This window comes from Eurosta solidaginis, chromosome 1 (assembly GCF_040869045.1).
Source record: "Eurosta solidaginis isolate ZX-2024a chromosome 1, ASM4086904v1, whole genome shotgun sequence".
Classification (NCBI taxonomy): domain Eukaryota; kingdom Metazoa; phylum Arthropoda; class Insecta; order Diptera; family Tephritidae; genus Eurosta; species Eurosta solidaginis.
This window is the reverse complement of record NC_090319.1, coordinates 383,218,634-383,241,261: the sequence shown is the minus strand read 5'-3', so window position 1 is coordinate 383,241,261 and position 22,628 is coordinate 383,218,634. Positions and strand designations below refer to the sequence as shown.

At 40.1% G+C, this 22,628-nt stretch overlaps 1 protein-coding gene across 7 annotated transcripts in view; it reads right to left on the bottom strand.

Annotated features, from left to right (window-relative positions):
* Positions 1-22,628, bottom strand: part of Dscam3 (Down syndrome cell adhesion molecule 3) — a 296,098-nt gene that overhangs the window by 123,996 nt on the left and 149,474 nt on the right. For all 7 annotated transcript variants that reach the window (XM_067763262.1, XM_067763261.1, XM_067763263.1 and 4 more), the window contains exon 7: positions 20,499-20,619. In XM_067763262.1, the coding sequence (XP_067619363.1) occupies positions 20,499-20,619 (121 nt within the window). The remainder of the gene's footprint in view (positions 1-20,498; positions 20,620-22,628) is intronic.

Here is a 22,628-nt window from a genome sequence, read left to right as displayed (position 1 = left end):
TGTTTCTAAGTTAAATTAATTGATATGACAGGGGTGAAAGAATTACTACTCATAGAACAAAGGAGTGAAACTACAATTAGCTAAAACCAAAAAGAAGTTTTTAAATGAAAGCAGTGTTGCTTTTTCGGGTATTTAGTTGGTTAAAATATTACAAAAATTTTAATTATAGTTGTAATAGTTCGTTACAGGATTCATTTAAAAATAGAACGAAAAATCTGTGATATATTAAAGATAAAACATACCGAATTTTAATTACGAATAATTTGCCGTAAATCCACGGCCATGTGTGCTGAATTACCGGTTTCGAAGAGACCTAAAATGATCCCGGAAGTGTCCCTAAATGACACCAAATAGTCACGAAATGATGCCGACGGGATCCTGGACAAATCTCGAAAACTATCCAGAAATGATGTAGGAAGGGTCCCAAAATAATCCCGAAGTAGTCACGAAAAGTCCCGAAATGACCCTGACGGGATCCCGGACGGATCCCGAAAACCATCCAGATTTGATTCCTGAACGGTCCGCAAATGATCCCGATATAGTCCGAAAAAACTCTGACGGGATCCCGGACAAATCCAGAAAATCGCCCAGAAATTATCCCGGAGGAGTCCCAAAATGATTCCGAAATAGTAGTCACGAAAAAGGCCCGAAATGACCCTGACGGGATCCCGAAAACCATCCAGAAATGACTCTGGAGGGATCCCCAAATGATCCCGGAAAAGTCCACAAACCAACCAGAATTGATCTCTGAAGGTTCCGCAAATGATCCCCAAATAGTCCCGAAAGTCACGAAAAACTCAGACCCATCCCGAAAATCATGAAGAAATTATCCTGGAAGGGTCCCAAAATTACCCCGAAATAACTCCGACGGGATCCCGGACAGATACCGAAAATCATCCAGAACTGAGCTCTGAAACGTCCGCAAATAATCCAGAAATAGTCCGGAAAAAGTCCCGAAAAAACTCCGTCGGGATCCCGGACAGATCCCGAAAATCACCCAGAAATTATGCCGGAGGGGTCCCAAAATGATTCCGAAATAGTCCCGAAAAAGTCCCGAAATGACCTTGAGGGGATCCCAGACCGATACCGAAAACCATCCAGAATTGATCTCTAAAGGGTCCGCAATTTATCCCAGATAAAGTCGCGAAAAAACTACGAAGGGATCCCGAACAGATCCCGAAAATCATAGAGAAATTATCCCGTAAGGGTCCCAAAATGATCCCGAAATAGTCACGAAAAGGCGCGAAATAACCCTGACGGGATCCCGGACGGATCCCGAAAACCACCCAGAAATGATCTTTAAGGGCAACTGACCCCGAAATAGTCGTGAAAAAATCCCGAAATTACCCCGACGGGATCCCGAAAACCATCCAGAAATTATCCCTGAAGGATCCCCAAATGATCCAAGAACAGTCTCGAAATTCCCTGACATTTTCCCGAAAAAGTAAAAAAATAAACCCGACGGGATCTCCGACGGATCCCGAAAACGATCCAGAAATGATGCCGGAAGAGCCCCCAAATGATCCCGAAAAAGTCCCCAAATGACCCCGACGATATCCCGGACGGATCCCGAAAACCATCCAGAAATGATGCCGGAAGAGCCCTCAAATGATCCCGAAAAAGTCCCCATATGACCCCGACGAGATCCCGCACGGATCCCGAAAACCATCCAGAAATGATGCCGGAAGGGTCCCCAAATGATCGCGAAATAGTCCCGAAATGATTCCGGAATAGTCCCGAAAATGTTCCAAAATAACCCCGACGGGATCCCGGACGGATCCCGTAAACTATACAGAAATGATCCCGGAAGGGTCCCAAAATGATCCCGAAATAGTCCCGAAAAAGTCCCGAAATTACCCCGGCGTAATCCCGGACCGATCCCGAAAACCATACAGAAATGATCCCGGAAGGGTCTCGGTATGACCCTTACGGGATTACAAATAAGGTGAAGCTAATTATAAAACCATGTTAATAAGGCAGCAGGCGCATTGGAGCGAATAAAAAGTTAGATAGAAACATACAGGTAAAGCTAATAAAAGCGTGCTAATAAAAACAATTGATGGAGGGCGGATGGCGGGAGTAGAGGAGAGGACCACTGACCGTTCCTCCAAAATTGTCTAGATCTCGTTCTGTATGTACCAGATACCAAAAACTATTGATTTAGGAGAAAATTTATATTGAGTTATAACAATTTATAGATTTTACACCAGAGGGGGAGATAAAGGGGGGTGGGCGGGCGGAGGGTGTCACTGCTTACTTTGTAAGCCCTCGACTTATTTGACCCCTTGAGTCTGTGATATTGGTGAAGGCCAGTATACGTAAAGTTATAATGTGTAAAAATTATTGAAAAATAACTTCTCGAAGGGGTTGTGGGACCCCCACCCCTCATTCCATGTTCGAAAAAAATTCGCTAGTAGACTACTGTCTGTGTCCCAAATTTCATCAAAATCCGTGTAGCCATTCTGGCGTGATTCAGTCGCAAAGACGGAAAAATATAATAATTAAAATATAACTGTTCCTAGGGGGCGGGGACCACGCCCCTTTTCAAAAATATATAGTTAGTAGATCCTTCTAGACTATTGGCTATATGTGTGCAAAATTTCATCCAAATCGGTCCAGCCGTTCTTGCGTGATTGAGTCACAAAGACAAACGTCTGGACAAACATCCAAACATCCAAACATCCAAACATCTTCACATCCAAACTTTGCCATTTATAATATACTAGCCTTTACCCGCGGCCCCGTCCGCAAGGAAAATTTTAAATATATGGGCTATTCGCGTTAGCCTGCTTATTATCTGTTTAAAATTTTGTTTTCTGTCTAATGCATTTTATTTTTGTAATTGAGTAAAAAAAAGGACTAAATGAGCTGATAACCTGATAGGATCCCAAATGATACCGAAATTATCCAGAAAAAGCTACGAAATGACGCCAACGCTATCTCGGACGGATCCCGAAAACCATCCAGAAATGCGCCGAAAGGGTCTCCAAAAGTTCCCCGAATAGTCCCAAAAAAACCCGAAATGAGAGCGACACGATTCTAGACGTATCCAGAGAACCACACAGAAATGATCCCTGAAGGTGTTCCAAAATGATCCCGAAAAGGTTCCGAAATGACCCTGACGGGCTCCAGGGCGGATCTCAAAAACCATCCAGAAAATATCCAGGAAGGGTCCCTAAATTATCCCTACTAACTCCAGAAAAAGTTCCGAAATGGCTCCGAGGGGATCCACGATGGATCGCGAAAACCATACAGAAATGATTCCGGAAGGATTCCAAAATGATCCCGAAATAGTCCGGAATTGACCCAGATGGGATCCCGCACAGATCCAGAAATGATCCCGGAAGGGTGCAAAAACTATCCCGGAAAAGTAACAAAAAATCCCGAAATGGCTCCTACGGCATCCCGGACGGATCCAGAAATGATCTCGGAAGGGTCCCCAAATGATCCCAAAATGGTCCCGAAATGACCCTGATGGATCCGGCAAACCATCAAAAAATTATGCCGAAAGGGTCCCAAAATGATCCCGAAATAATACAGAAAAAGTCACGAAACGACCCCTAGAGGATCCCCAAATGATCCGTATTAGCCCCGAAAAGGTCCCGAAATAACCCCGACGGGATCCCGGACAAATCCCGAAAACCATCCAGAAATGATGCCGGAAGGAATCCCAAATGATTCCGTAAAAGTCCCGCATTGATTCCGACGGGATCCCGAACGGATACCGAAAATCATCCAGAAGTGATGCCGGAAAGGTCCTCAAATGATCACCTAATAGTCCCGAAATTACCCATAAGGGGTCATGGACGGATCCCATAAACCATCCAGAAATGATCCCGATATAGTCCCGAAGAAGTCCCGAAATGACCCTGACGGGATCTCGAAAGCACCTCTAAATGACCCTGACGGGATCCCGGACAGATCCCGAAATCCATCCAGAAATGATCTTGGGAGGGACCCCAAATGATCCCGAAAAAGTCCCGCAATGATTCCGAGGGGATCCTGATCGGATACCGAAAACCATCCAGAAGTGATGCCGGAAGGGTCCTCAAATGATCACCTAATAGCAAAATGACCCTGACGGCATCCCGGACTGATCCCAAAATCCATCCAGAAATGATCTTGGGAAGGTCCCAAAATTATCCCGAAATAGTCTCGGAAAAGTTCAGAAATTACCCTGACGGGTTCCCGGACGAATCCTGAAAGCCATCTCTAAATGATCCCGAAAAAGTCCCGAAATGACCCTGACTGGACCCCCGAAAGGATCCCGAAAACTATCCAGAAATGATGCCGGAAATGTCCTCAAATGATCACCTAATAGTTCCGAAAAGACCCTGACGGGATCCCGAACGGATCCCGACAACTATCTAGAAATGATGCCGAAAGGGCCGGCAAATGATCGCGTATTAGTCGAGAAAAAGTCCCGAAATGAACCCGACGGGATGCTGAATGAATCCCAAAAACCATCCAGAAATGATGCCGGAAGGGACACCAAATGATCCCGAAAAAGTCCCGCAATAATTCCGACGGGATCCTGAGCGGATACCGAAAACCATCCAGAAGTAATGCCGAAAAGGTTCTCAAATGATCACCTAATAGTCCCAAAATGACCCTGACGGCATCCCGGACAGATCCCGAAATCCATCCAGAAATGATCTTGGGAGGGTCCCAAAATTATCCCGAAATAGTCTGGGAAAAGTCCAGAAATTACCCTGACGGAACCCGGACGAATCCTGAAAACCAATCTTAAATGATGCCGAAAAAGTCCCGAAATGACGCTGATGGGACCCGGAAAAGATCCCGAAAACTACCCAGAAATGATGCCGGAAAGGTCCTCAAATGATCTCCCAATAGTTCCGAAAAGACCCTGACGGGATCCTGAACGAATCCCGACAACTATCCAGAAATGATACCGAAAGGGCCCGCAAATGATCCCGTATTAGTCGAGAAAAAGTCCCGAAATGACCCCGACGGGATGCCGGACGAATCCCAAAAACCATCCAGAAATGATGTCGGAAGGGACCCCAATGATACCGAAAAAGTCCCGCAATTATTCCGACGGGAATCTGAACGGATACCGAAAACCATCCAGAAGTGATGCCGGAACGGTCCTCAAATGCTCACCTAATAGTCCCAAAATGACCCTGAGGGCATCCCTGACAAATCCCGAAATCCATCCAGAAATGATCTTGGGAAGGTCCCAAAATGATCCCGAAATAGTCTCGGAAAAGTCCAGAAATTACCCTGACGGGTTCCCGGACGAATCCTGAAAGCCATCCTTAAATGATCCCGAAAAAGCCCCGAAATTACCCTGACGGGATCCCGAAAGGATTCCAAAAACTATCCAGAAATGATGCCGGAAAGGTCCTCAAATTATCCCCTAATAGTTCCGAAATGACCGTGACGGGATCCCGAACGGATCCCGACAACTATCCAGAAATTATGCCGAAAGGGTCCGCAAATGATCCCGTATTAGTCGAGAAAAAGTCCCGAAATGACCCCGACGGGATCCCGGACGAATCCCAAAAACCATCCAGAAATGATGCCGGTAGGTATCCCAAATGATCCCGAAATAATCCCGAAATGACCTCGTCGGCATCCCGGACGGATACCGAAAATTATCCAGAAATGATGCCGGAAAGGTCCACAAATGATCCCCTAATAGTCCCGAAATTACCCTGATGGGATCCCGGACGGATCCCGAAAACCATCCAGAAATGATGCCGGAAGAGCCCCCAAATGATCCCGAAAAAGTCCCCAAATGACCCCGACGATATCCCGGACGGATCCCGAAAACCATCCAGAAATGATGCCGGAAGAGCCCCCAAATGATCCCGAAAAAGTCCCCAAATGACCCCGACGAGATCCCGCACGGATCCCGAAAACCATCCAGAAATGATGCCGGAAGAGCCCCAAATGATCCCGAAAAAGTCCCCAAATGACCCCGACATACTCCAGAAAAGGTTCCGAAATGGCTCCGAAGGAATCAACGACGGATCGCGAAAACCATACAGAAATGATTCCGGAAGGATCCCAAAATGATCCCGAAATAGTCCGGAAATGACCCAGATGGGATCCCGCACAGATCCAGAAATGATCCCGGGAGGGTCCAAAAACTATCCCGGAAAAGTAACAAAAAATCCCGAAATGGCTCCTACGGCATCCCGGACGGATCCAGAAATGATCTCGGAAGGGTCCCCAAATGATCCCAAAATGGTCCCGAAATGACCCTGATGGATCCGGCAAACCATCAAGAAATTATGCCGGAAGGGTCCCCAAATGATCCCGAAATAAAACAGAAAAATTCACGAAACGACCCCTAGAGGATCCCCAAATGATCCCGTATTAGCCCCGAAAAAGTCCCAAAATGACCCTGACGGGATCCCTAAAGGATTCCGAAAACAATACAGAAATGATGCCGGAAAGGTCCTCAAATGATCCCCTAATAGTCCCGAAATGACTGTGACGGGATCCCGACAACTATCCAGAAATGATGCCGAAAGGGTCCGCAAATGATCCCGTATTAGTCGAAAAGAAGTCCCGAAAGGACCACGACGGGATCCCGGACGAATCCCAAAAACCATCCAGAAATGATGCCGGTAGGTATCCCAAATGATCCCGAAATAGTCCCGAAATGACCTCGTCGGCATCCCGGACGGATCCCGAAGATTATCCAGAAATGATGCCGGAAAGGTTCCCAAATGATCTCCTAATAGTCCGGAAATTACCCTAATGGGATCCCGGACGGATCCCGAAAACCATCCAGAAATGATGCCGAAAGGGTTCCCAAATGATCCCGTATTAGTCGCGAAAAAGTCCCGAAATGACCCCGACGGGATCCCGGACGGATCCCGAAAACCATCCAGAAATGATGCCGATAGGGTTCCCAAATGATCCCGTATTAGTCGCGAAAAAGTCCCGAAATGACCACGGCGGGATCCCGGACGGATCCCGAAAACCATCCAGAAATGATGCCGGATGAGCCCCAAAATGATCCCGAAAAAGTCCCCAAATGACCCCGACGAGATCCCGGACGGATCCCGAAAACCATCCAGAAATGATGCCGATAGGGTTCCCAAATGATCCCGTATTAGTCGCGAAAAAGTCCCGAAATGACCCCGACGGGATCCCGGACGGATCCCGAAAACCATCCAGAAATGATGCCGGATGAGCCCCAAAATGATCCCGAAAAAGTCCCCAAATGACCCCGACGAGATCCCGGACGGATCCCGAAAACCATCCAGAAATGATGCCGGAAGAGGCCCCAAATGATCCCGAAAAAGTCCCCAAATGACCCCGACGATATCCCGGACGGATCCCGAAAACCATCCAGAAATGATGCCGGAAGAGCCCCCAAATGATCCCGAAAAAGTCCCCATATGACCCCGACGAGATCCCGCACGGATCCCGAAAACCATCCAGAAATGATGCCGGAAGGGTCCCCAAATGATCGCGAAATAGTCCCGAAATGATTCCGGAGTAGTCCCGAAAATGTTCCAAAATAACTCCGACGTGATCCCGGACGGATCCCGTAAACTATACAGAAATGATCCCGGAAGGGTCCCAAAATGATCCCGAAATAGTCCCGAAAAAGTCCCGAAATTACCCCGGCGTAATCCCGGACCGATCCCGAAAACCATCCAGAAATGATCCCGGAAGGGTCTCGATATGACCCTTACGGGATTACAAATAAGGTGAAGCTAATTATAAAACCATGTTAATAAGGCAGCAGGCCCATTGGAGCGAATAAAAAGTTGGATAGAAACATACAGGTAAAGCTAATAAAAGCGTGCTAATAAAAACAATTGATGGAGGGCGGATGGCGGGAGTAGAGGAGAGGACCACTGATCGTTCCTCCAAAATTGTCTAGATCTCGTTCTGTATGTACCAGATACCAAAAACTATTGATTTTGGAGAAAATTTAGATTGAGTTATAACAATTTATGGATTTTACACCAGAGGGTGAGATAAAGGGGCGCGGGCGGAGGGTGTCACTGCTTACTTTGTAAGCCCTCGACTTATTTGACCCCTTGAGTCTGTGATGTTGGTGAAGGCCAGTATACGTAAAGTTATAATGTGTAAAAATTATGAAAAATAATTTCTCGAAGGGGTCATGGGACCCCCACCCCTCTTTCCATGATCGAAAAAAATTTCGCTAGTAGACTACTGTCTGTGTCCCAAATTTCATCAAAATCCGTGTAGCCATTCTGGCGTGATTCAGTCGCAAAGACGAAAAAATATAATTATTAAATTATAACTGTTCCTAGGGGGCGGGGACCACGCCCCTTTTGAAAAATATATAGCTAGTAGATCCTTCTAGACTATTGGCTATATGTGTGCAAAATTTCATCCAAATCGGTCCAGCCGTTCTTGCGTTATTGAGTCACAAAGACAAACGTCTGGACAAACATCCAAACATCCAAACATCCAAACATCCAAACATCCAAACATCCAAACATCCAAACATCTTAACATCCAAACTTTCCCATTTATAATATATATTAGATATTAGAATTAGATTAGATTATGCAGTTATGTTTCTCAGATACAAATATTCACATGCGCTCATATCTACATACATATCTGTAGCTTGAGCTAGCTTCGTCTTATAGTCTCTGATCAGGTTGTGTCTTCAGTTTATGTATTTGGCTAACAAAAAATTAATCTGCGACAGTTGGTCTATAAATTCAAACAAATTTTCAAAATGTTAGCTTAGCATTAAATTTTATTTTATGACGAGCGCATGGAATAAGAAAATCTAACAAAAAAAGTTTAACTGTCCACTTTTGTCCTCTGGTTGACAACTATTGGTTCCTTTATTACAATTTGTGCCCATAAGAATTAATAAAAACTGTAATAAATAAAAAAGGTCACTATTCTAGTAGGGCGAAGTTTAGCTTAAGTTAAGATTTAAACTTCTAACCGACATTGCCATTTTGAAATTTTGACTACATTACCATCGAGGAGGTCAGTTCGTCCTCCCATCTCAGTGCAGGTCTTCCCTTTCTCTATTCCAAACAGCAATATCGCTGAAATACTTTCTTGGCCTGAGCATCTTCGTTCATTCGCATAACATGATCTAGCCAGCGAAGCCTTTGGACTTTTATTCACTGCACTATCTTTGTGTCTACATAAAGCTCATAGGGCTCATCATTAGACCACTTCTCACGAAAACTCCAGGAGCCATTTCGTCTTCCCTCCTTATCATATACCTATAATTTCGAGCCATACACCAGGACAGGTATTATAAGCGTCTTGTAGAGCATGATTTTCGAGAGATATTAAGTTCAAAGTAACAGTTATTGGAAAGTTATTTCAGTTTTATTTCTAAACTGACAACAGTGACGTGGTTGCAAAGGCGCGAATGCTCCGATTACTTCGTCCTGTTCTCCTTCACCTCAACACGCGCTTTTTTTGTTCTTTATCTAATCCAAGAAGGCAGAACTCACAGCACGTTTGCTGAGGCCATTAATATCAATATCATAACCATACGCCAAAATTTTGAGCGCTTTTGTATTAGATTGTGCCAATACGGTTTAGTGCTACTCCTAGAATAATTTTCTACAGCGTTAGGTTTATGAAATCGCATGAATTGGAGTCGCCTTCTCTGAAGCCTCGTTTGGTTTCGAATGACTAGCAGAGGTTCCTCCCAATCCTTACGGATTTGATGATGTTTGATTAACATCATTTGGCAGAGCCTTTTTAACTTTACGTATACTTAAATTCAGACATAGCAACTACATTTCGTGCTGTGCAAGGCTGACTTGAAACCGACAAAAGGCGGTGAGTGTCGATTCTAATATGGTGTGTCTTCTGCAGGATCTGGCGCATTGTCTGGGTCTGATCGTTGAAAGAATTACCAGGTTTGTTACCGCACTGATATGGTACAATTAATTCGTTGTCTTTAGGCTTCAGTCTTTCACATATTTCTCCAGTGGTGCCGTATACGCGGTTTTCGGGATCACCTTTCATGTGAATTTTCCAGACCACACCGAAACTCCAATCTGGAAGCATGTGCTCCAACTATATTTGGGATAGGAGTTGATGCATATATTTTACTATCCTAACCTTTATATAAATCAACAACTGTCCGATTGTAAATCGACAACTTTTCGATAGCAAATCAATAACGTTTTGATAACACGTTCAAAACTTTTCTATAATAATAATAATAAATATAATAAATCCCTAAATTTACGTTAACATACCAATCCTGCAAACTGACAGACCAATGTCGCGTTATTCAAGAGCAAATAGTAGCCGTAACCAAAACAGTGGAAACACTGGAAGGAAATAGTTCATGCTACAGCCGCGTCAACGTTTGCATTGATAGCCAGCCAGCAAATAAGGCAACAATCTCGCATAGCACAGCGTGTTGGAGTGTAGGCAATCCCTGGAAAGAATCGGGAAAGGGAGAAGCATACATCCATACTTGGTCCCATGGCATATGGGAATACATTCGAATGAAAAATCGGATGCGCTAGCTAAAAATGGCACACCCCTTGATTATATTGGGCTAGATTTAAAGAAGGCGAGAGTTGCACATAATCGATCAAGCGGAAAAGACGTGGGGCCATGCGCTGGACTGTAAAGTGTCGAAGATCATGTGTAGTTCTTACATCCTTAGACTAACAAATTTGCTTATATGATTAAAAAGAGAGAACTGTAGACTCATGATGGATATTCTGACTGGAAACTGCCTGCTGGTGTCATATACCTTTAAACCAGACTTGGTCAGAGATAGAAGGTGTAGGAAGTGCGTGTTGGAGGAGCAACCGATCGAGCACCTAGATTTGATAGGGTTTTTCAGTTTGGTCATTAAACAAACTTCTGGTAACACTATGGACTCATGCAGTCTATGTCAAAACTTACCTAACCTAACCGTGTACCTCAAAAATAGCCAAATCGTTGTCAACTTCTATAAAGTGAGACTCGGAACTTCGTTTAATAAAACCCTTTGGGAAGGTTTAACGAACCAGTAGATAAAAGCCTTATATTCAATCATACAGCAATAACCAGTCCAGTTACTCGTATAAATCTATTTTCAACACAGGCACTAACAACAGGCATATTTTTCTCCATTCTCATGATTCTTACAAATACTATTTTCAATACAAATATGTAACAAAAACATTGCATTTTTATATATAATGGTATTTTTCTTCTAATCTCGCTTTTTTCTATATATTATTTTAAATTTCAAAACAAAGCTAAAATCCACTCTTCTACTAACCTAGCATACTAAAATGTTTCGTTTATGCTTTGTATGTCTGTGAATGGCTAATCCACTTAAGAAAAATAAAAACAAAAAATTATCATATTCACTAACTGTGTAATAATAACTGACATTTCATACATAATAATAACCCATATCAATTTGACAATGAACCCACATCACAAACAATCAATCACTGTCCAAGAAGCATACATTTGTTTGTACAACAAAGAATAAATGAAAGTATTAAATTAAGATGGAATTGTTGCCACGCCCTAAAGGCTTTGCTTTAAAAGAAGTACTATGTTGCCAAATAAAGAAATTTTAAATTAATTTCGAGCACATATTATCCTGTAAATTTAAAGGATTAACAGGGATTAAAGTTTCCTTAAAATAAGAATTCAAATATCCTCATTGTTTTCATTTATTTAGTGATATAAATGTAATATAATTCCACGAAAATTATATTCAAAACACTGCAACTAATTTTCCAGAGCCTTCATGCTTAACCACTACGTTGGCAACACTTTCTTGGAAAATCATCTCTAACGAATTCCCAAGCTATGCGAAATCACAAGGCAGTAAAGACCGCGGCACAATACAATTTTTCATATATGTAAATGCGTTTAACACAAGCTTAAGCATTCCAGTAACATCGCCAGAATCAACCAAGATGTTGCGTTTATAAATATGAAGCAACTTCAGATTTGGAAACTGAAGTTTATTTCGCATTGCCCATTTACATACATACAAAATTTCGCGCGAAGCACTGTTATAAATATTCTCCATATACAACAAAAATATTTGCTAACATATTTTCTGTCGTATTCATTTGTTATATTGCAGTGTTTAATTGCAAAAATGTTAAAAAAGTTACCAACGAGTGGGAAAAATTATTTCACTTCAAAGTGTGCCAACACCCTTAGCCAAAGCAAATGTCAAATTCTACTTCTTACGCTTTACTTGCAACAAAAGTTGCAATTTGTCTACTTTTTGATGTCAGATGGCGCTAATATCGCTCAATCTACCGTTCTCCATAAAAATACGTGAAATCTACTCATAATGCATAAGATTGAGGTAAACGTTTTTATGTATATGCAAACTGCTATGTGACGGGGCTTTAAGGCGTAAGCGTGCTGTGGATTTATTTGCCACAGAGCAAAGTTGATTATTTAACAATTTGCGTTTTATGACTGAAAGGCTGCTTGGCCAAAGTTTTATGCTAGCAAAGATATGCGAATAAAAGTAAGATAAAGTAAATCCAGAGATTACTGAGGTTCGCAGCGCCATGATACCTGATAAGCGAAAATAAGAAGCAGACGAACATAAATATGCACGCAATGATAGGACCACCGCTGCGTATGAGCAACCTTTTTTTATAAACATATCTGCTAAACGTGTGTGCATGTATGTATATTTGTAGCAACACATATTTAGAGCACGGTTGCCACACCATGTTTTCATTTGGGACCAAATTTAAAAAAAAGGACCAAATTTTAGTTTTAATTTATTGGTATACAAAGAATTCGGCAATTTATTAGAGTATTCGTTGTAAAATTAAAAAAATTTAGGATGATTGCACATTTTCCTATATAAAGTTTTTATAAACATAGCTAATATGAGACACTTGGCAGTAATACAAACTAGAATTATGTGTACGTTTAGGTGTTTTCACATTTCTAATATAACTCAATGTCTTTCGCCAACCAAAAGATAAGAACCTAGTTTTGCTTGATTGCAATGAGATAAAATGTATATCGCGGTTAGGTTTTAATAGGGAACGGTTCGAAAATTTGCGTTATGGCAAATTCAGTAAATCGGAAAGTAAACTAAACAATTGTTTAATGCTATGTTTATAGATATTAACTTTTTCTCTTAGCTTCTAAACTGCATACCAGAGCCTAGACTCAGTAAGTGTGAGTTTTGAACTCACATTTGTTTAATCTAGCCCGAGGCTTCAGATTTAAAATCAAGCGTCTTAAAAGTTTCAACTGTACAATAGCGGAACCGGATACGAGATACGAGAAACTAGTTAACAGTGTTGTTAATAAATTTTATTTTGCTCGGCAAGCACATACGGGAATAATTTTCACAAAACACTTCTTCCGAAATCAAATATCTTTTGAATTTGCTTCAAAAGCTGAATATAAAAATAAATTTTTTTTAATTGCAATTCGTTGTACTTTTATAAATTTATCGCTTTCAGAAAGTATTTCTGTCTTACTTCAAGTTAAAATATTTCTTGTGCGAAGATAATTAGTTTTCAAGCATCTTGCGTGGCTCAAAGATTCAAACATCGACTTTCCAAACGAGAAGTAATGCTTTAAAAAATTTTTCATAGAATTACCTTGTAAAAAATTTTAAAGGTGCTCCTTTTTGTTTGGACTTTGCTCTCAATATGCCTCGGTACGCTCGAACATAAATTAAGTGAGTGGCAAGTTCACTTAATGTAAAGCAAATAAGTTTCGTTAATTTACTTAGTTTTGAGGTCATTGTTATATTTCTTAGAGACGCACGTGTATTTGAAACAATTTCTTTTAGCTCGACAATTGATTAAAATCTGTCACGAAAATTGTTGGATAACCGATCGAAATATATATTCACTAAAACAAGACTTTTTTCTGATAAGACCGTTGTTTCTCATAAATTAATTACAATGTGATGGCACAAAGATCCAACATTTCTCTTTAATGTCATTATGTTGGTACATTTTGTTGACTGAGCAATTTTTGTGGTAAGAATTTCAATGAAATTGAAAATTATATGTGAGTGTATGAATGTGTGACAAATTTTGTGAGCAATATTTTGAATTTTCGCCTGAGTGGAAAAAGGTACTGTAGCATTATGCATCATGCCCACCTATGCAATACATTTGCGGCATTATGCACCATGAACTTCTATGCCAATATATTTTAGTAATAGCATAATCATATTAGAATATTATGCGACATAAATTACATTGACCAAACACAGCGGTTAGCTAACATCAATGGAATGCCGAATATGAAACCTTTGTCAGTTCACACATAACAAATTCTGCTTAGTCACACACTCCGGTCAATACACTGCCGATCGTCAATGTTAGTTTGTCACCAAAATATTTACATACAACCAATAATGTGAATTAATCAAATATTCACATAGAAACATTTTACATGAACATCAATCTGCTGACTTTGCATACAAATCTACATGTATGCATACCATTAATACAAATCTACATGTATACTTACCACTATTACAAATATACATATTTTTAGTTTGTTAGTATTAGGATAATTATGAATGTGTAGGTTAAGAAATTATTTATAAAAGAGAAAGAATTTCTCTAATAAATTCAATGATAGACAGACACTCAAAGTGTTGTTTTCTTTCTGCGTGTTTAGAACCTTTCAGTACCAAAATTATTGCTACTGCCTAAAAAGGGCCGGAATTGAAAAAAGGGACCAGCGGGCCAAATTGGGTTGGAAGGGACCATTTTTGGTCCAAATGGATCGAAGTGGCCACCGTGATTTGGTGTCACTTAGTTACGTGTGTATGTATGTATGTATATGCACGTTTTTCCAGGTTTTTCTCAGCTTATATAAGCTCACATGATTTGCTTTTCATCTTTTGTGTGCGTTTCCGATTTAGTAAAATTTACTTAGCATTAAGTTGCGTTGCGTACGTGCTGAGACTGTAAAAATTATTTTGTTACACTTTCAATATTTTTGCATGCTACACAAATCTATCGAAGATTATATTTAAGCAGTATTTATTGATTTCATAGTAAGTTCGCTGTCACACGCGAGCGTCATCATGGTTAACTAGGGGACCTTTCAAATCACGCAGAGATCAGAACATTTAAGAGAAATTGAATTTCGTGAGATTTTGTGGTGCACAAAAAGAAATTGACTTTTTTTATATATACATACATAGCTACTCAACAATAAGCGTTAGCTACCATCAGTGGACATGATGTCGAAGGAAATAAATGGATAAATTGATGAAATGAGTATGCTGCGATGTTGAGCTCCTACATCCACAGATTGCTACATGTGTAGCTTTAAGATTGATGTTAAAATATATTTTCAGTACACAAAACCCAGCTTCATTATATTTTTAGCATGTATCAAGCGGACAAGAACAAGGTGGGATATCTGTTTTAAACTTTTCAAAATTAAACAACTCCGATATCATATCAGGCAACTACATTCAGGAAGAAAATGAAAGGTGACCCGCAACTTAAACAAAACACGTTTCTGTTGGATTCTGCGGTATATCGATATTAAATTGCTGATGATGGCTGAAGGCGGGTACTGAAAGAATTTTTTTTCAATCCCTTGCCTATGGAATACTTGCACAAATTCACAATATACATATAAACTTGTTATGGATGTTTGAATGAAACTCAGTGAAATTGACTCTGGTTTAAGATATCGTAATAAATATGCAGTCTAAAAATAAATAATGATGTAAAATGTATGAGTAAAGTTGGAGCGATTGCGGCAGGCAAGAAAACGCCATGTACTTAGAACAAGAATTGCAAGAATACAGAATTCAAAAAAGCTCAGCTTACGCATATTTTTCCAAGTCAAAACTGGTCATTTACCAACACTGATCGGGGTAGATTTGAATTTCGGCACTCACATTAATGCACATCCATCAATGTGACATACATAGTCTCGTGATATAAATTCTTCTCAGTCTAATCAGACGATGCAGTATGTGAGTCGAATTTCTGTAGAGGGTTTGTTAACAGACCGCTGATTGAGTACACAAAATAAAATGTGACACCAGGTACTTGGAATATATATTTAACTTTATCGTAAACTTTATTAAAGTAATTTTATTTTCCTCAGAACTTTATAGTTTTAGAAAATCTGCACCATTTGCATGCTTTGTTATCTTTTTGTAAGGAAAATGAAGTTTAACGGTATTATTTGCTTTATGGCGGCCGCGTTGGTGGCATGGTAGCGTGCTCCGACTACCTGGCTCCACGCCTCGGGCAAAGCAACAACACAATTTTAGAAAAAAGTTAGAAGAACAGTTTTCATTTGATATCAATATTCTATAAACACATTCTACGGGTACCCGGGTCCAGTTTTTGGCCTATAGCTCGAGACCCTAGTCACCCAGGGGTATGAAAATTACCCTCTACTAAAGCACTCATCAACAGCTTTCATTTGATATCCATATTCTATAAACACACTCTAGGGATACCTGGTTCCACGTTTTGGCCTATATCTTGAGACCCTAGTCACCCAGTCACCTATCCTACATTTCAAGTTAGATCAAACTACACACGGCGTGCAAAAGAAATTCAAAATCGGTTCAGTAGTTTAGGAGTCCATTGGCCTCAATTGTGTTTCACGTGTTTTTTATATATTAAGATTTTACATACTCTGTGAGTAGTCGAAATCAGCAACATCGGTATTTAGCAACTATTTAAATAGTGGAGTTTAACTAACTGCTTTCGTTGAAAATTTGGGTTACGGAAACTCTTATGTGCAATCTCTAGTATTTAAAAAATGAATTGGAGCATTCGCACCTTGGCAGCCACGTCACTGATGACGGACACAAACTCAAGGCTGTGAAGCATGTTGTCTATGTGGGAACCAGCATTAACAGCGAAAAAAATGTCAGCTCGGAAATCAAATGCAGTATAACATTTGCCAACAGGGGCTACTTTAGACTCAATAGGCAACAGAAAAGTAAATTCCGCTCTCGACGAACAAAAATTACGCTCTACAATTCGTTCATTATACCTGTACTGATGTCTAGCTAAGAATATGAGAGAGAATATGAGATGGCTCTTGATGTGTTCCGGAAGATTTATGGTCTTTTCTGTGATACTGAAAGCGAGTATCGAAAGAGATATAATGATGAGCTGTATGAACTTTACGCAAAAGTGACGATGTACAGCTAATAAAAACCCAAAGTCTTCGCTGGCTATGTCATGTTATGCGAAGGGACGAAGACCTTCCGGCCAAAAAATTATTTCATTCCACACCGAAGATTGATAGCAGAGGATGGAAGAGCCTTCCTCTGAGTTAGGAGAGGCATGCAGATGAAAGCTTTAATTCCTTTAGTGCTCTCAATTGGTGTCCGTTATCGCGAAACAGAGATGACTGGCGTAACTTGCTATGTAATGGTCAAAATTGCTTAGACGGATAAGCGCCAATTAAAGATGACGATTAAAAAAAAAAAACATGTAAGGCGCGTTAACCTCCGAAGAGATCTAAGGCCTAGCTTCTCTTCCAATCTGCGTCGTGCTCCTATTAATTTTCCCTACAAATCGGCCGGACGGGACCTACATGTTTTATGCCGACTTCTTAAGTGGAATTTTTACACTTAAATTTGATTTCTACCGTCCAAAATTTGTGTGATGAAGTAAACTCAAATCTAATTTTACTTTGATATGCTGTTCAAATAATAAAATTTATTAATTTACCAAAAGACCGAAAATATTTTACTCCCCATCGCCATCTTTTTTACAACATCCTACGTAAATCTACAAGCAACCAAAATGGTCTCAAAGCAAATACAAACGTCTGCTTTAATTAACACCAGATCTTTACGCAGCGTAAAGAAATTCATAGCAGAGTAATTGTGATGGGTCAGCTGAGCAAGCACATCTGCCTACCACGACAACCAACAACAAATACAAACAGAGAGCAATAACAACAGGCTTGCCACATTTATTATCTCCGTTTTTATAGCCTCATCCTACTACCGAGCTTTGCGTGCACGTCCATGTTGTGGTTCAACCAATTTAGTACTTTTGCTACGGGTGTATGTGCGTATGTATGTAAAAGTGCTAAGAAAAAGATTGCTATACTATATTATATGGCACTATTACTGTTGCTTAATCGGCACTTTGGTTCGGGCTAGAACGTTGTATTACATTCAGATGAACAGCTGTTTATATAAGCTTATGTGTCTGCATATGTAAAAATCTGTTATATAGCCGGCACATAAGGTAATGTAGATACGTACATGTGTATACTAAATACACATTGGGTGTGCCATAAAAAAGAAAATAAAATCCAATTAATGCCTTTGGTGGACATAATGTAATATTGTAATTGTAACCCCAAGTAAGTAATACTAAATTTATTTACTTAGAAAAAGGGTAAACATAGTGTGAGTACAGCAGCGAAGAGAAAAATAGCAGTATACATTTTTAACAAATTTCGCTAGATGATTTTATCTTTTTTTTTTTTTTGCGAAAAAATCTAATTAATTCCAGAACATTTCGAACCGTTTATTTTATGTTTTTTGAATTTTTTTGAATATGCAGTTTTGCAGCGTAATCCATTTTAATATAACAAAGTAAAAATGATTAGACTCTCGGAATTGGAATTGATTTTAATAAAATAACTAAAATTAAACAAGTAAGGAAGGCTAAGTTCGGGTGTAACCGAACATTACATACTCAGCTGAGAGCTTTGGAGACAAAATAAAGGAAAATCACCATGTAGGAAAATGAAGATTGGGTAACCCAAGAATGTGTTTGTATGACATGGGTATCAAATGGAAGGTATTAAAGAGTATTTTAAGAGGGAGTGGGCCATTGTTCTATAGGTGGACGCCATTTCAGGATATCGCCATAAAGGTCAACTCTAGAATGTGTTTGTACGATATGGATATGATTATTTAAAAGGGAGTGGGCCTTACATCTATAGGTGGACGCCTTTTCGAGATAAATCCATAAAGGTGGACAGGGGTGACTCTATAATGTGTTTGTACGATATGGGTATCAAATTAAAAGTATTAATGAGGGTTTTAAAAGGGAGTAGCCCTTAGTTGCATATGTGAAGGCGTTTTCGAGATATCGACCAAAATGTGGACCAGGGTGTCCCAGAACATCATCTGTTTGGTACCGCTCATTTATTTATATATGCAATACCGCGAACAGTATTCCTGCCAAGATTCCAAGGGCTTTTGATTTCGCCCTGCAGAACTTTTTCATTTTCTTCTACTTGAAATGGTAGGTGTCAAACCCATTTGACAAAGTTTTTTCTAAAGTTATATTTTGCGTCAATAAACCAATCCAATTACCATGTTTCATCCTTTTTTTCTTATTTGGTATAGAATTATGGCATTTTTTTAATTTTTCGTAATTTTCGATATCGAAAGAGTGGGCATAGTCATAGTCAGATTTCAACAATTTTTTTTTACCACGATAAAGGGAGTTCAGATAAGTACGTGAACTAAGTTTAGTAAAGATATATCGATTTTTGCTCAAGTTATCGTGTTAACGCCGAGCGTAAAGACAGACGGAAAACTGTGTATAAAAACTGGGCGTGGCTTCAACCGATTTCGCCCATATTCACACAAAACAGTTATCATCATAGAATCCTTGCCCCTACTAAATTTCACAAGGATTAGAAATTTTTGTTCGACTTATGGCATTAAAAGTATTCTAGACAAATTTTATGAAAAAGCCACTCCCATTTTGAAATTTTCTTTTATTTTTGTATTTTGTTGCACCATATCATTACTGGAGTTGAATGTTGACATAATTTACTTATATACTGTAAAGATATTAAATTTTTTGTTAAAATTTGACTTTCAAAAAATGTTTCTTTAAAAAGAGGGAGTGTTCTTCATCCGATTTTGCTACTTTTTTTTAGCACATATATAGTAATAGTAGTAACGTTCTTGCCAAATTTCATCATGATATCTCCAACGACTGCAAAATTACAGCTAGCGAAACTTTTAGATTACCTGATTTTAAAAGTGGTCGGTGCCACGCCCATTGTCCAAAATTTTACTAGTTTTCTATTCTGCGTCATAATGGCAACCCACCTACCAAGTTTCATCGCTTTACCCGTCTTTGGTAATGAATTATCGCATTTTTTCGGTTTTTCGAAATTTTCGATATCGAGAAAGTGGGCGTGGTGATAGTTCGATATCGTTCATTTTAAATAGCGATCTGAGATGAGTGCCCAGGAACCTACATACCAAATTTCATGAGGATACCTCGAAATTTACTCAAGTTATGGTGTTAACGGACGGACGGACATGGCTCAATCAAATTTTTTTTCGGTACTGATGATTTTGATATATGGAAGTCTATATCTATTTCGATTCCTTTATACCTGTACAACCAACCGTTATCCAATCAAAGTTAATATACTCTGTGTACAAAGCATGCTAAGTATAAAATAGAAGAATTTAATTGACACATTTTGAAAAATATTGAAACTGCTATTTTTCTGCACGGTGCTGTTTATATGTATGCATGAAGTTTACATGTTTTGTAATACTTAACGAAAAATTTCCAAAAATAACTTACGTGAATATAGGAAAAGGATTTCCATGAATGTTGCATGGCAAGTGAATATCATTGCCACGTTCCACATGTACTTCCATTACGGGTTTTTGGGTAGTGCGCGGAGCCAGATTTTTACTTAACTCTAAAAGGAAACAAAAATATGAGAGTTGAAAGACATTGTATTAAGAATTTTTTATATGGTTACAAAATTACAAATTTATTAGCAAATACGAGGTTTGGGCCGTGCTTCTCTTATGCGTCGTGCTAATAGTTGACTTTCCCGACAACCTACATGTTTTATGCCGACCGCGAAGGGCATCTGCGGGCAGATGAATTTTGAATGAAAAACCTTTTATAGTAGAAATACACTTGTATTGTTTGCTAAAAGAACTCCCGCGGCTATAAAAATTGTTCCTTAAGTATTTGATGCTGCTTTTCACGTGACTTTTATCCTTGGCCTTAGATGTGGTAGGTGTGCACGCTACCACCCTAAGGCCCTTAACCAAATGGGCGAATAAAACTTTATCGAGAGCGCAACTCAGTAAAAAGCAAACTACTAATGACACACTATTTTTTCCACAGATTTTCGAGCTCATTTCTTCACTTCCAAAGCCTTCTCAATTGGTAAAATCCACTGACGTTGAATCTGGCTTACAGCGAAACGCTTCGTGGCGACAATAAAGCTACGAAAAGAGGAACACATCGCATCGATATTTGAAATTTCCTACGGAAAAACGAATACTTCACGAACATGATGGCTACGCCTAGCTTTCTTAAACCATGGACAGCTGAGCATAAAGTGACTGGATGGTGCCATTTCGTCATCCTTCATACAGCTTTCGCAGCTAGAGCTGTCCAGTATATTAAGGCCCACCGCAAATACTCCCAATAGGCAATACCCTGTTAACACTCCAATAATCTTGGCAAGATTAGATTTCGTAAATCCTAATAGCTCCGGTGATCATTTGGAGTAAAAAACACACCATAAATACTTCGACACATGGCAAGAAGTCATGTCAGCACAGCGGTTGCTTAGCTGGCTCGGCGCATAGCTGCCAGAAAGTAAAAAGCAAGTGGCCAACGGAATGTCAAAGTTTCCACTAACAGACAAATTCTATTCGACAGTGCCTGCCCGAGCCAAACGATCGGCCTTACTGGCCAGGGATCCAGATAACTTTTATTGAAAAGAAGTTAAATGCCACCGCAAGCGAGCTCAAGTAATCCCCCCCCCCCCCCCCAACTCTTGAACCCACGGTGGCGAGAGGTTAGTGCTTTGATAGCCACCTGACCATATGAGTAGATGTTCAATTCCCTAATAGTTACAACGGCAGGCAATAGTTATCTCATATACCGGATCCTTTGTAGCGATGCCCCACGCCTCCGCAGTGTTTGGGCAGCCTATATTTCTGGCTAACCCCGAGCTAAAAACAGAATACTTTTCCCCCACATATCCCCGTCCAGCATGGGTACATTTGTGAACAGATTCACCAGAGCCCCGTCCCATACTTATTCCTCCGGTGACGGAATATGAGTGGTGCGTGTGGCAACATGAGCGCAATTCGGCACACACTAGTCTATCCTAACAGAAAGGATTAAGTAGAACCCAATCAGAATTCCGGAATGCCCTGCATTGAAAGCATTTGCCAGTAGTACAAGGCAACCGAAGCTTTCTTAGCACTGTCCTTCAGATTAAGATTCCATAAGAGCTTGATGTCGAGAATCATCCTAAGGTACTTGACCCTCTCGGGCAGCACAAGTGGCACTCCCCCAAATAGAGGCTAGCCTATATTGAGTAATCTTGGACCTACGCGTAAAGAAAATAGTTACACGACAGGGATAGTTTTCAGGAACAACTGTACTTCAAGTAATCATTATGTAATTACCTATAGAAACTTCACAAAAACCTACTTCCCGTGTTGTATACGTGCACATAAGAGGTTAGGTGAGGTTGAACTACCCGATCCGTGAGGAAAACACCTATACTGAATGAGTCCGTAGTGTTACCAGAAATTTGTTTAACGACCAATCTAAAAACTCATTCAAAAACAATGGCATATGTTATAAAATAAATCCGTCGACTTGGCAATTACTATAAGCTTTCTAAGATCTATGCCACTTGCTGCTTCCAGATCTGACAACTGTATCACTCCT